The sequence below is a fragment of the Perissodus microlepis genome, chromosome 8, assembly GCF_051167445.1.
Source record: "Perissodus microlepis isolate ML-2025 ecotype Zambia chromosome 8, ASM5116744v1, whole genome shotgun sequence".
In the NCBI taxonomy this organism is placed as follows: Eukaryota; Metazoa; Chordata; class Actinopteri; order Cichliformes; family Cichlidae; genus Perissodus; species Perissodus microlepis.
The window spans coordinates 13,566,156-13,580,950 of record NC_140468.1 but is presented as its reverse complement, the minus strand read 5'-3'; the positions used below and the strand labels follow the sequence as shown (position 1 = coordinate 13,580,950).

Here is a 14,795-nt window from a genome sequence, read left to right as displayed (position 1 = left end):
AAAGATAATAACTAAATATTACGAAATCAAGAAAAGGAACCAGAATATAACAGAGAATACGAAAGATTAAATAAATGCTAAAGGAAGTTAGCAGTAGAGCTACAGTCACAGGTAATTTTCTTCTCATGGTTTAACTTTTTGCTATGTTGGAGCACATTTAACCAGTTCCAAAGACTTTTGTTGTACTCTGACCTTTTATTATCATTCTACTTATCTGGATTAACCAGTAAATTCTGCTTTTCTTTTTCCTGTGCTGCTGGAATGTGTTATATCAGGTTAAAAGTAAATATTTTAAACACACTGTCAGACAACGTGCTACATGAGTGATATACCCAGTTGCCATGACATTGCCATGACGTTGCCATGGTAATTACATTAGCTAAAACTTATGCAACTCATGTATTGAAGTGACCAGCAGTACTTCACTACAGTTATATCAACGACACAGGCTAACACCTGTTAGCTTCCAGACCCGTGATAAGCAAAAATAATGAACTGTAAACAAAAATGAAAATGTATCATGAAAAACAAAAAGAAAAAAAAAACAGTCCCTTCATAGATTATTCATAAAAATGAAATACTGAGAGAATTTATAACTAAGCAGCTTCTGCTCTACAAAAAAAAATTAAATTCTCTTCCACCAATGCCCTATTGTGCAATTTTATCAAAGGTGAACCAAAGACTAAATAAAAATGAAAGGCTTCTTCCTTTTCTCAGCTCTCCAACAAATATCATGATATAAAGATTGGTAGTTTTTGCACAGTCTCACTAACACAGACAAACAAACCTCTGCCTCAGTTCCTGTCTTGGCAGAGGAGTCATGGCGAAGGTTTAAAAAGAAAAAAAGAAAAGGAAAAGAAAGATGACAACCAATTATTAGAAAGTACATCTGCACTGCATAATTTCCCATTTTAAGCACAAATTGCTGGTGGAGGAATAAAGGCATATAATTAAAAATGAGAAAGAGCTGCTGTAACAGGCATGCAGTATATTCTATATGCCACCTGCCATATGCGTTAGTGCGTGAAAAATGTCTCCGTAAGTCTGCGCATTGTGCTGGGTGGTAAATGTCATGTTGTTTTACCTGATGTTTTAAATGAATGATGATGTCTGCTGTGCTCAAGTTCATTCAAAAGTCTTAGACAGACTGCTGAGTTACACACTACAGGTACTAGCTGAGAAACAGACTCCGTGTCCCGGGGGAATGGGAGTAGAGACGCATCTAGGCCACTCATTTTAAATGCACCCTTGGTCTTCTAATGGACTGCATGAGCAGAGGAGAATGAGACCAGGTTGGCTGGAGCACAAGCTCGCACCATGAAACCCTACTGACACTCTTTAGTCCTCACTCAGCATATACCGTCTCCCATCCACGACTCCAAGCACTTAGCACTCCACCAGGACTCTACATTCCTCCATCCCTTCACTGTCCCTATTTATACATTTTCCCACTTGTGTAATCTCTTTCAGCACTTACTCATACCCTTACTCACACACACCCCTGCACATGTTCAGTAGGAAAGAAAAAAAACAACAACAGCACTTGGACTACAAACCCAGTTCCCTGCTATCCACACTTCTATCCAAAAAGCCTCTGAAACGCTTTGACACACCAGACCATTTTCTCCGCTCCGTCCTGTCATGGAGCCAGTGCCACTCGTTTGCCCAGACGCTCGCTTAAAGCACATCTGGGTGCTGCTTTCAAGGAGCCAACATGTAATTGGGGTCATAAAAAAGAGCTCATAAATGAATGATGGATTGTTGAGGAAATCTCTGCCACAGACTCTGCTGACCTGGGATAGATTGGAAGGTTGGATTCAATGGGGCAAACAGTATTTTCACTGCTTGTGTGTTTAAGTATCTGTGTGTGTTTTAACATGTCGGGGCATGTCCCTGTTGGCTCGAGGAAGTTAGGAAAGTTCCAGTGAGCAAGAAGCTAACTTGAAGTAGAATTCAGAACAGTGCATTCCTTCACTGTTCACTTGCTATAGGTGTGATAATGCAGGTTGAGCCGGTTGTTTTATTAACTCATACCTCACATGTTCACACAGTTACCTGTAAAACCCAGGTGATCTGAACACCTTTGTTGTGGCAGGTGCATCATGCAGAGTTGAGTCATTTCAGTGTCATCTAGCCCCAGGGGGGGAATAAGGTCAGAATTCAGCTACACAGCATTTCTTTGCATTGACAGAAACACGCACAAGCCAAACGGTCACATTTCATTATGTGTCCACACTCTGCGTGTGTGAAATATGCTGAAACAAAGCACTCTGCAATTTTTTAGCTACTCGATAGGAGCAGGAACCAAAACAGCTGCGCATTTATACTTCAGGTTGACATTAGAGTAACATTTTCATTTATTTAGAGTCATGTTGCTGAATGTAACGGCACGATCCACTTTCCTTTGAGCTATGTCGGGCTCCTCATTTCCTGAGGAAAACACCTGGCTCCATTATGTTTACCAGCTTGTTGCCCAGTGCCATTTCCTTCTGAGCAAGTAATTTAAGGTGCGTTTTAGAGAAATGTTTATTATTTATATCTTAAAAGAGCGACACGTTGCAACAGAAAATGCTGCTGATGACAGCGATCAGATCTAAGGGTAACTTTTAGGGCTGAAAAATGAAACATTGGCTGCTCGTTCTGCTCATTTTCAGTCCAGTCCATGTACCTGACTTTTTGAGAGGAGTGTTTAACACTCACCTATGAATCATTCGGGGATGAAAGAGTGTGTGCACATAACAAAGAACCAAGCAAAGAATCAGTTTTAAATTAATGTTTATGCACTTTGTTACTAGGAGACTGATCCATTTCATTGAAGCCTCACTGGTCTCAGAGGACTGGTGGCTGTCAGGAGGTTAGGACAAGGACAAAAGCTTGAGGTATGTCAAATTATAATATATATATATATATATATATATATATATTTTATATTTTATATATATATTTTGTAATATACTTTCCCAAATACAATAGTTAAAAAAAAATAATGTTAGAAGGTGAACCAGGACAAAGTTCCATTTAATGTGAAGTTTAATATAATAAAACCATGATTTATTTGTACCTAAGTATCCAGGGAAAAGTCATTTTAGGGCATATTCATAATTAATACCATACAATTAGCTAAGAATGTAAATGCCATCCCTGGAGTCTATGTATTAATCTGATTTATGACCTTTTTAAGCCTCGCACTCAAAGATCGGTTGATAACTGAGTAAAACAGATGCTCGTGAAATCTGAATTCCTTTCGGCTCAAGTTAGAAAAATGTTTGACTTGAACAAAGCCACACAGGACAATCAGTGCAGCAAAATAAAATCACACTGGGAGCCAGTGGAAAACATTTAATTAGCTCCCACATACGGTTAGGTCCACAATTATTTTAGGCAATGATGCACTTTTTGTAATTTTGCCTCTGCGCACCATTACAGTGGGTTTCAAAGCAATCAGTCACGACTGAAGTACAGATTTTTAGCTTCAGTTCAAGCTGTTTAAAAAAATATTGTGATATCTGTTTAGGGATTACATCCATTTTTATGTTCAGAGGCTCAAAGGTAATGAACTGACAAGCAGTTTCATGGTCAGGTGAGACCTGCTCCCTTGTTATTCCATGGCATATGAAGCAAATAAAATATCTATGGTTATTTTGCTTTTGTACGCTGTTCCCTGGACCTTTCAATACAAGGTCCAATGCAAATCGAGGAGACCATCATCACTGATTTTCCATGATATCAATCACTTATGGGGTACTTCTGTGTGGACATTGCGTTTCACAGCAGTGCAAAATCTGATTGATCTGTTGGACGTCTACACACAGCAGACTCTCAAACATCTTCCACGCCGCTTGTGATGCTAGTTTGATTTTGTTTAAGCAGTTCACATCTTCCAATGCATCCAATATAATTAAGTTGTTGTTCATAACAGACTTCATTAATAGGAGGGGTTGTTATCTCACTCAGTCGAGCGCTACTCATTTCGCAGCTCCAATTTGCCTCTGCTTCACCTTTGCCCATTTTTCCACGTCAATCTTCTTCCACCATCTCGCAAAAAATCCATACCATGTCACTTCAGCCTTCTTTGTTTCAGTTGCAGACAGCTGCCAAGTCTGCACATTTGCAGTAAGTGCAAATGTGCACATGCTGTGAGAGGTTTGACTCTCATTTGTAAATGAATACAATGTTCCATAAGCACATTTGAGATCATTCCCTGTCTGAAAGGCAGAACCAAGCCTAGCACCAGTGCAGTGCAAGTTGTTGCCGGAATTCACAACAGTATCCAACATCCAAACTGAAGACATTCCTGAGCTCATTGTTGGCAAGCCATCCTTGGCTCTACAGGATTTTTTGGTTTTTTGTTTTCTTGCTCTTTTACTTCCTCATCCCTGTAAAAACCATTGTCTGGGTTTTACAGTAGGACATTTGTATTCCAAAGCAGCTACAAGTTTCATGGTTTCAGGCTAAAAAATACTGTATATATGTCCACAGTATAAAACCTGTCAGAGAGACAGCAAAAATATCAGGAGTGGTCAAATCAACAATCTGCTACTTTTCTTTAAAAAACAAACAAAGCTCAGCCTGAAGTAACTCAGAAAAACACTAAAGTGGAGGATTGCAGAATGTATGCAGATGTAGATTGCATGTATGGGGCCCATGTAGCTACTGCTTATTGATGATGTGACTGCTGATAGTAGTAGCAGGTTGAATTCTGTAGTGTACAGGGCTATTGAGCAAAATGAAGGGTTTGAGACTTCATACAGTCACTGACTGCAAAGGATTTTCATCCAGGTATAAAAAACAATCCTTATATTTAGAATTGTCTTAGTCTGTAATTTTGAGCCTTGACAATGACCCTAAATAAAAAAAACCATCAAGAATGGCCATCCACTGCTTGGGTTTATTGTGACAAAGATTATGCCATTGTTCAAATATCTAAGGACCTAACTGTGCATTCTGACTAGGGGTTATTTGTTGCTGCTTCCAGGATGCTTTGCTTCAGTATGGAACCAAATCTTTTTCTTTCTTTTTTTGTCGCTGCGTATAAAGACAGATTACAGTGAGCCATATGCCGGAATCTGGGAGAAAGAAGTATGGGGAATGAGAAAAGGAGTGAGTGAAAAGTGAGGAAGAGATAAAGATGGATAGAGAGACAGACAAAGAAAACGCAAGGTAAGCTAATCAAGTGCAAGAGTGCTGAGAGGGCACTGCCCCAATACAGTGGGACTCCTGACCTTGACTTGTTGGAGACAGAGACAGAGAAGGAGCAGGGTGGGAGGCTGGCAGCCTGAGGGGATATTAGGAAGAATCGATGAAATTAAAGAGAGGAGGAGAAACTGCAGAGAAGGGCAAATCTAGACATATAAACTGTTATGACAAAATTAGGTCAGCTGGGATCAGATTTTTAAGGACTTTTATTTGTTTTTTTATTTGAAGAGTAACAAGTTCTTGCTACACAACTGCTGTGTCATCATAATCAATAATGCTTGCAATTTTAGACTACTTTTATTTTCTAGATTTTTTTTTTAATTTTTTATTGTGATCTGATGATCAATGGGATTCATTGTCCATTAAACATTGCAGAGGCTTTTTATGAAGATGAATTAGAATAAAAGCCCATACCATTCACCCAAAGCATTAAGAATGCCTACCTCATATTGGGTAGCCACGCCTGCTGCTAGCAAAAACATCTCCGATCCATCATGGTATGGGCACAAAACCTTTGGGGATAAACTTATGGTGTCTGGCAAAGGGGCATCAAATCCTTTAGGTAATATATGTAATGTGTGGGGGCCTCTGTGAATTAAGTTTTTTATGTAAAGGATCAATATGCCGAGTTTGGGGGCCCAGTCTTGAATTGCATTGTGACAAACATAGTCAGTGTTATTTATTTAACCTCAAGGCTGATCTCTGTATATGCAAATACTGATTAAACCATTGAAAGTTAGAGATTTTGGGGGGGGGGAAATATCTTCATTCAAGACCTCTGAATGAATCAACCACATCAGTGATTCAAAATCAGATCTAGTCTTTCATCATCTTGTACTAAAACCAGTGATTAACTTTGATAGAGCTGGACAGCTTATTTGCATTCATCCCATGTTGCATAAACCAGACAGCATTGCTCTGGGAGTCACTGTTGATTGGTTAGGTAAATACTAAAGTATCCAAACCAGTTCAAAACAGGTTTATTTATAAATCACATTCCAAAAAAACTGTCAATCCAAGTCATTACTGTAGGTAAAGATCCTACAGTATTAGGCATAAAGCACAAACAATAAATTGATCACCCATATGAGCAATCACTTTGGAATGGTGGGAAGGAAAAACTCCCTCTTAACAGGAAGAGTCCTCCAGCAGAATGAGAGTCAGGGAGAGGCAGCCATCAGCCTCAACTGGTTTTAGGAGGTGGTGGGGGGTGAGGAGTTTGAAAGAACAAAGGGAGACAGGATAAAACATAGACTAAGGAAGAGAGAAGACAAGAATTTAATGAGATATATGGGGAGTAACAAGAGGTGAGTGGAGAGGAAGTGCTGAGTGTATTGCATGAAGTCCCGCAGCAGTCTGAGCCTATAGCAGCATAACTAATAGATGGATCCTGGTCACCTGATCAAGCCCCAGCTATAAGCCTTATCAAAGAGTATGTTTTATTCTGATCTTAAACGTAGATAGGGTGTCTGTCTCTTGAGGTGGTTCCACAGGAGCTGAAATCTGCTTTTAGAAATTCTAGAAACCACAAGTAAGTCTGCAGTCGGCCAGCAAAGTGCTCTGTTGGGATAATATAATACTATGCCATCATTAAGATATGATGGGGCTCAATCTGCGGAGTTTGGAGGCCCAGACGAAAATAGTCAGTGTTATTTATTTAATGCATGGCCAATGGAAGTCTCATTGCACCGTTTTGGATTAACTGGAGATTTTTTTCAACATCTTTATGATAATGAGTTGCAAAAGTCCAGCCAACAGGACTACAGGACAGTGAATGAGTCTCTGTGTCATGATGAGGAGACATAGAAGGTATAGTGTATTCTAACTACAATACACTCAATGCACTTCTTTTTCATTGATTTAGTTTTGTGATGGCATACCAACTCCAGCCTTTGGCACGACACTCTTGTTTTGATAGAAATGGTGCAGAACCATTTAGAAAGAGTCTCTTTTTTTACAGGAATGCCATTGCCATTTATCTGAGCTTGAACTCAACTTGGTCTCACCTGCAGCGCCACATGACTGAAGACAGAAACAGAGCAACATGACAATGACTGAAAGACTGAGGAAGTGTAAGGAGCCAGTGGCCAATAAATTCAGGGTAAAGTTTAAATTGGCAGGAAAAAAAAAAAAAGAGTTTAACCTACAAGGAAGGGAGTTTAAACTACAAGCATGTTTGGATGTAGCAGAGGGAAGCAGGAGGTGGGTTGTGTGGCAAGATGAAGAATGAAAGAGACAGGGGGCAAGTGTTCGGTCACACAGCAAGTGCCTGATTAATTAAATCCACTGTTTGTTTCTGCACAATAAGCGGGCAGCTCAGAGACCGCTTCTGGCACCTTGCCTAATACACTCTCCTATCTGTGAGCCTCTACAACAACTCAACATGATCCTTCTCTTCTTATCTCCTCCCCTGTTATCCACACTGGAGTTCAAGCTTCATAGCTTAAAATGTGTGATGAGTTTTTGCTCTTATATATTTGAAACCTCTGGTGCTCTGAAGCTTGGGATTGGTTTTTTTTTTTTTTATATTTAGTGTTTCATCCACAACTTCAATTTCATTGAGTCAGTTCACCTGCGGTTAAACAAACTGCACACACTGCCATGCCACATGTCACAAACACACATATCAGCTAAAGCATGTTCTTTATCAAATCACATAAATCTGTGATTGCATAAAGTAAGCAGGAGCAAGTTTAAAAGTCAAGGGTATTGCAGCAGTGTATATACAGAAAGTTCCATGTAAGCACACCAGGTGACTGTAACCCCCCCGTTCAGCTATTAGTAAAACACAGCAGGTACCAGAGGGAATTGTGGTGTTACTGATGTCGTTGCCGATGCACCTGTCTCCTGACACAAACCCAGAATAGCTGGCAGGGATGCTGCAAGGCAACACACATGTCTCCTCCTCACTTAAAGAGAGCTGGAAGAAGCCACCTAAGGTCACAGTTGGATCAGCTCCCGTTAACCACTGCTGCTCAATATGGGGCCATGTCTTTGTATAATAAAAGTTCTCTCCTCTGATTCTTATCAAGGCATCTAATGAGCACACAAAACTATTCCTGTAACCACTGGTGCTTACAGAATTGGCTTCTTTTTATAGCTTTTAGTACCATTTATTAGTTATAATATAGTTTTGTTTAAAAAATTCTAATAAAATCAGATAGTATTGCTTTTTAAATCCATTTCAGTTAGACATGCAACATTTTGGGGTGCCCGTATATAAAGAAAAATCCCTCTGACTTGAGTAAATCCTTCTGTAAACCCTCCTAAAGTGATCCACATTAAAATCTAATTCCTCTTTTTCTTTCACAGTAGCACAAATAAGCAGATTTTATTGTCTTATACGTGTTTATGGAGTTTTTTGACAGAAGCTGGCCCTTCTTTTACCTCACACCTCATAAACTCATTCACAACTGGGAGCGTCATGTCCGCTCAGATTCCAATAATGTGACACAATAACAATTCTGAACGGCACCTGCTTCGCACAAAAAGGTGAATTGCATTTCTTTCCGAGGCGGAGTAAATTACTGTTTAAGTGTTTTAGTGAGGGAAAGGTGTGTGCGTGAGCCAGCCGGTAATTTCGCAGGGTGTTGTTTAAACACCGCAGAGCGGCCTCACCCACCGCAAAGCAGACTCCGCAGCTGCAGCAGCTCTTAATCTCCAGCTTGCCTAGCTGGTCTCCCTGTCTGCACGGGTGGAGGTTAATGGAGCACTTTGCAGTAAAGCTGTTCTCACGCTGTGTGAGAACAAGTTTTGGGGAGTTTTGTAAGTAGAAATGAAACATGAAGGGGTCTAAAGGCTAAAAAGGGAGAGAGTTAATGCACATCTGGAGACCCATAGAGGCCCTCCGTCTGATCATCTCTCCAAAGTGAAGTCTTGAAAAGATATAATGACTTTGTAAATCAAAAAATGTTCAGTGAACACATTTAAGAGTTTGTGCAACAGCTTCGCGAGCTCTCAGCGCTACAAGTGGACAGAGAACACTTGTTATCTCAAATAAACTGGTGCCATGTTGCATGAATTCAGTCAAGATGCCAAAATCCTCATCAAAATCACGTATGCAGGCAATTAATTTGCATTTTCATGTGTTGATTAGCTGTGGTTGTTACTCGGAGTAGGTATGTGTTGAATAACAAGCTGTTCAGAGGCCTCACATAACACTTCAGCTGCTGCTGAAAGTGTCAGATTAGCTCTGAAGTAGGACTGAAGTTATATAAATACACACAAGTTATGTTTCTGCGTCCCAGACTAGATTAATTCATTTTGAAATTAAAAAAAAAAAAAAAGTCAGTTTTTGGCCCACAGCCTGGAAGTTGCGGAACACTCCAAGGAGTCAGCTGTCTGCCGATCTGGAGCTCCTCGCTCAGTAACCTCATCACGGCTTGATGATGCGGCACACCTTTCATCACTCTGGTGTGATAATCTTGAGTTGAAAGGAGAACATAAAGAGATGATTGGGAATCTCACCTGATGTGTCCCACATGTTCAGCTCGATCCTCTGCTTCTCAATCTCGAAGCTAGCCGTGTAATTCTCAAACACCGTGGGAACGTAATTCTGAAACGAGAGGCGTATGGTGGCTAAAATTAGATCAAAGCTTGGAGGAGATGATATGCCCACTGTAAAAAAGAAAGACGGTGTGATTTTCATGACAAAACAGTCAGATTCCTAATTAATTCAAATAGCTGCTGTGGGGATGGTAAGTGCAGTTGTGAATGTCAAGAGGCGAGAGATGGTGTGTGTGTGTGTGTGTGTGTGTGTGTGTGTGTGTGTGTGTGTGTGTGTGTGTGTGTGTGTGTGTGTGTGTGTGTGTGTGTGTAGAAAGTAGATGAGTCCAATGCTTTGCTTTGACCTATTTGCAAGTTCTGAACTTTAGTTCAAAAAGCTTTGGTTCAAGAGTCTGACAGAATGCATTTCCTGCATCACATAAAAATTCTCCTCCTTTGGAGCACAAGTTCTTCCTTCTTCACTAAACACATTTCCTGTTGTTGTTAGTGTGTTTAGTCTGCATTCCTTTCTAGTTTTGCTGAAAAAGTATGCTTTGGGGTTTATCCATCCACAATCTGTAAGTTTTTTGTCATAAACTGAGTTCTTAAAAAGCTTTTTTTTTTAATATATTTTTTTACTTACTTCAGATGTCTTATTGGTGTAATTAAAATCATGTAATCAAGTATAGAAGACAGAGTACTACTTCTGAGAGACAAACTATTACTTGTGCGAACTTTTTGCCTCTATTCGGTTTTCGGTCACCACTATAAAACATTACACACTCCCGGGTTTAATATCTCGCGTCTCACAACACACAATCTAGCTCCCAGGCGGTTATTCTGTTGTTCTGGTCAAACCTGCAAAGTCCCACATCAACAGACGGACACGGTGCGCAAAAGCGCACGTAGGCAAAAAATTCAGTGATAACTGGCCACTGAATTCTAATTATGTTATTAATTTACATGATGCTGTTGCATCCCTTTAGATGAGGCTTAACACAAACCCCGGTAAAATCCTGACATGATGAAATAATACACAACGAGAACACCATAATGTTTCTTAAAAAAAGAAAAAAAAGAACATCCATTTACAGTTTCGAGTTTTAACTTCCATGATATTTTTCAAAGAGAGCGGCACAAATACATTATAATAAATGTTTACAGGCCACACATTTAACTAGGTATCAATCAGTTCCCACAATGATCCACAATGTCAAGCCTTCTTGAAGCGATCTCCGTGAAAACACTGCCGCGTGGTTTCAGGGACTTTACGCACCTGTGCCGTCGCACCATTCAGGGCTGCTGTGCGTATTTCTATTTCTAATAAATGCTGACTTACCTCTGGGTACGAGTCTTTGGCAAAAACGTGAAGGAGAGCCGTCTTGCCACACTTGCTGTCCCCGACAACCACAATCTTACAGCGAAGTAATCCCTTGCTCTCCATGGTTTCCCCTGTTTAAATCACTGAGTGCTTCTGTGTCGCTACCTCCTTGTCATTTAGCTCCAAGCAAATAATAATGTCGAAGAGCAGCTTTAAATGTTTATTTTTTCCCACAGATGGAATAAAACACTCCGGATAAAGAAAAAAAAACTAAACTAAACTAAACAAAAGAAAACTTCAACTCCACAGTCTGGTGTAGTTTCGGCTACATGCTCTGCGCGCTGCTGCGCTCCACTGCTTCTTCCAGTCAAGTGAGGCGCACAGCTGATGCTTTCGGTCAAAGTCACGTCCTTAAAATGCAGATTCCTGTTTGGCTTTTCACATTTAAAGCCTAAGTGGTGCCGGCCATGTAAACAACATTAACGCTCAGTGTATTCCATCCGCGTCATGCTAGAAAAGCAGCTTAACCCTGCGAGCAGCTGCTGTTATTGCGCTAATACAGCCGGGCTAACAGTCTATTATTTTGAATGAAAACTTGCAACTGTTCACGTCTTTCTATAACAGACTCTGCCCAGCTTGACACAGCGCCACCCCCCGCGTCGTATATCCACCCAGGTGGGTTTATATATCTCTGTTCAAAACAACTGAATATCTGCTGAATGAAAAAAAGCCAGATTAATCACGTCTACTTTATATAGATCTATGAACTGTCACTTTGAGTTACTGATATAAAGTCACAGAGCAGAATCAGGCCAAATATACAGAATATACTCCATGGTAGCAAAATCATTATCTTTATGATTACAGGCAGAATAAGCAGATTTACTTTGCAAGTCCTCACAGTTTAGTGACAGTCAGGTTTTTAACACTGCTGCTGATAGAAGGATTCTGGTGTGACCCCCCCGCATGACTAATATGCTCTTTTGTATATAAACACAGCTTCATTCTGAACTTTGTTACCAGGGATAAGATCTGTGTGATCTGCCTCAGCGCATTAGAACTTCTAAAGAACATTTGCAGCCTGTTAGCTCCATCTTCTGGTCAAAAAAGAGAGAAGAGAAAGAGAAAAAATAGCTTGTTTTCCAGTATTTTACTAAATCCCACAGCCAATGTACGCTTGCCTGCTTTTGCTAAAACATCAGAAAGAAAGTAAACTGTCAAATTGTCCTTGGAAAACTAAAAACGTTGCCTCATCAAGAGTTTAATGTGACACAAACCCCGGTAAAATCCTGACATGATGAAATAATACACAACGAGAACACCATAATGTTTCTTTAAAAAAAGAAAAAAAAAGAACATCCATTTACAGTTTCGAGGGTTGCCTCATCAAGAGTTTAATGTGACATGTAAAAGGAAACCATATGTTCTGAATTTATTAACAGTATGTTTGATAGTCTCAGCAGATACAAGTTTATTTTGTGCAAAGACAATGTGAAGAGAGTAAAAAGACACTTAAAGCGGGCGTCCTCTGCCGAGGAAACATCCTAATTTTCGATTTTGAGGAAAAAGATATGCATCAGCTCTTCTTTTAACTTGTCTGTCTTCACAAAAATGATCAAATGGACATGTAAACATGATCAATAGGTGAACGACGGGGAGATGGATGCAAATAATCTGCTGTGACAACCCCTAAAGGGAGCAGCTGGAAGATGGAGAAGAGACTGATTACTTTAGCTTCAGCAAAGCTGAAAAGGCAGTTAAACTATAGTAGTTAATAGCTTTTTAAGCAGTGAGGGGATGTAAAACCGAAGTCTAAGCACAGAACATCTGAGAGTGCTTACTTCCCCTCACATCAAAGTTAGCAACCACAGTTCTTTGTGTTTTCAGTTAACATCATATTTGCACCAGTCGTGTGGTGTGAGGCTATGTACAAGGCCAGAGGTCTCAGCTAGAAAAGACCCAGTGTGAAAGCTGCAGTGAAGTCATTAAGTACTTTGCTTTTTCACAAAATGCACTATAACACACAACCTGCTGATGCCAATATTAACCTTGTGCACAGGAGTGTAAATAGTGAGGAGTTGAGATAAAGTTGAGATAAAATACTTTCACTGTTTTGTTAAAGAAACTGTACATGTGAGGGTTTTATGCCTAATCTGTAAACTGTAATCCCAGCATCCCCAGTGAGATCAGGGGTTGTAATTTTAATCACTTTCTTCAAGATATCTCATCTGTTTTCATCTATTGCCTTAAGAAGTTGCTCAAAAATACTTTAACAAGAACATGTCCCTGAACTTGATGCCTTTTATTTGTCTGACCCACTGGAGATCAAACTGGGATGTATGTGGCCCATTGAGTGAAATGAATCTGACTCAGTTGCCCCAGATTTTTTTTTACTGGATGTCTATGGTATGAAGGCTGTACCCTACCTTATGTCTATATAGATATACAATGCAAAGTCTCCAAAAGTTGATTCTGTTCATCTGGACGTAGCGTTTTGTGGGAGAAACGATTAAGATTGGGGAAAACTGCAGTCAGCTGAGACTGAAGAAGTCATTTGGATGAGTGACGAAACGTTTCTTCCACAAAACGCTACGTCCAGATGAACAGAATCAACTTTTGGAGTTTTACTTTCCTGGATGATTGAGAATGCATCAAGACGTATAATGCAAAGTGTTTGGTTTGACTTTTCTGCCCCTTTAAAAGGCAACTCTTATCTTTCTCACCATGTCCCCACTTCCTGTCTGTACCAACCACAGGAGTGTGAGTGTGTGAGTGTGCACAAAGTGTGTGTGGAGGGGAGAGCTGTTGCTTTAAATACATTAGAATGATGTTTATTCTACAGTATGGCTTTTTTTTTCATGTATAACCTCAATATTGGTTCCTATAGCTTTCAAATGCCGCTAAATAATAATTTTAAAAGTAATTTGTATTGCAAAAACATTTGACTTATATTTGAGAACATAATTTATTCACATTTATTAACTCCTGACTATTATGTGATCTTAATAATCCCACTTCTCTTTTCAGGGCTCCAGTGTCCGGGCTTTGACGCTCTCCACGGCTCTTTGGCTCTCGTCTCTGAGCTTTTTGCCAACAACACATATCGGTCACGTTTTAAGATCTGTCAAGTAAGCCACCTGGAAGCAGAAGTGAACCGGAAGTTACTTTGATGATGGACTATAAAAAATAAACTCCAGAGAGAAGAAAAGAAAAAAACACCCCATGATCATGTCCACAGCGAATATTTAGCACATTTGAAATTAGACACATTGCAGAAACATGATTATAAAGATCGCTTTTATACTTATCTCTGCCAAATTTTGGGTTATGTTAAGAAATATAAAAATGGTTAAATGTGGAGCTCAGTGGATGCAAAGAGCAGCAGTTTTGTCTACTAACGCCTCTGAGTACCCGAAAAAGTGTTGTGTAGATCCAATGTTGTTATGCTTGTGTGAAAGTCCTCATGCAGGAAAACGCGGATATTATTAGAAATGAATTGTTTATTTTTATGTTACTTAGTCGGAAAATCTTCGTGTTCAGCATTTTCATCCCCTGAAAAATATTGGACATGAATGCATTACCTGAGGAAGTTGTTTTATTTAGACTTTTTAAAATCAGGTCTTCATGGGTGCCATAATTTTTCTTCTTTATTTTTACCTGCACAACCTGAAACAAACTAATCTAAAGTGCGGGATTGATGAATTCACTTTGCTGCCACATCAAAAATCAGAAAGAACAGGAAAGAAAAGAAACGTTTTGGTAAATTGGCATCCGTATTTTATTGTGAAAATCA

General features: G+C 39.7%; 1 protein-coding gene across 1 annotated transcript in view; it reads right to left on the bottom strand.

The window, feature by feature from the left end:
* LOC146381578 (rho-related GTP-binding protein RhoN-like) overlaps positions 1 to 11,586 on the bottom strand; it is a 34,528-nt gene extending 22,942 nt beyond the window's left edge. The window contains exons 1-2 of the mRNA XM_084937650.1: positions 11,021 to 11,586; positions 9,664 to 9,751 (exon numbers count right to left, since the gene is read on the bottom strand). Of these exons, the coding sequence (XP_084793776.1) occupies positions 9,664 to 9,751; positions 11,021 to 11,125 (193 nt within the window). The 5' untranslated portion in view covers positions 11,126 to 11,586. The remainder of the gene's footprint in view (positions 1 to 9,663; positions 9,752 to 11,020) is intronic.
* Positions 11,587 to 14,795: the final 3,209 nt, after the last annotated feature.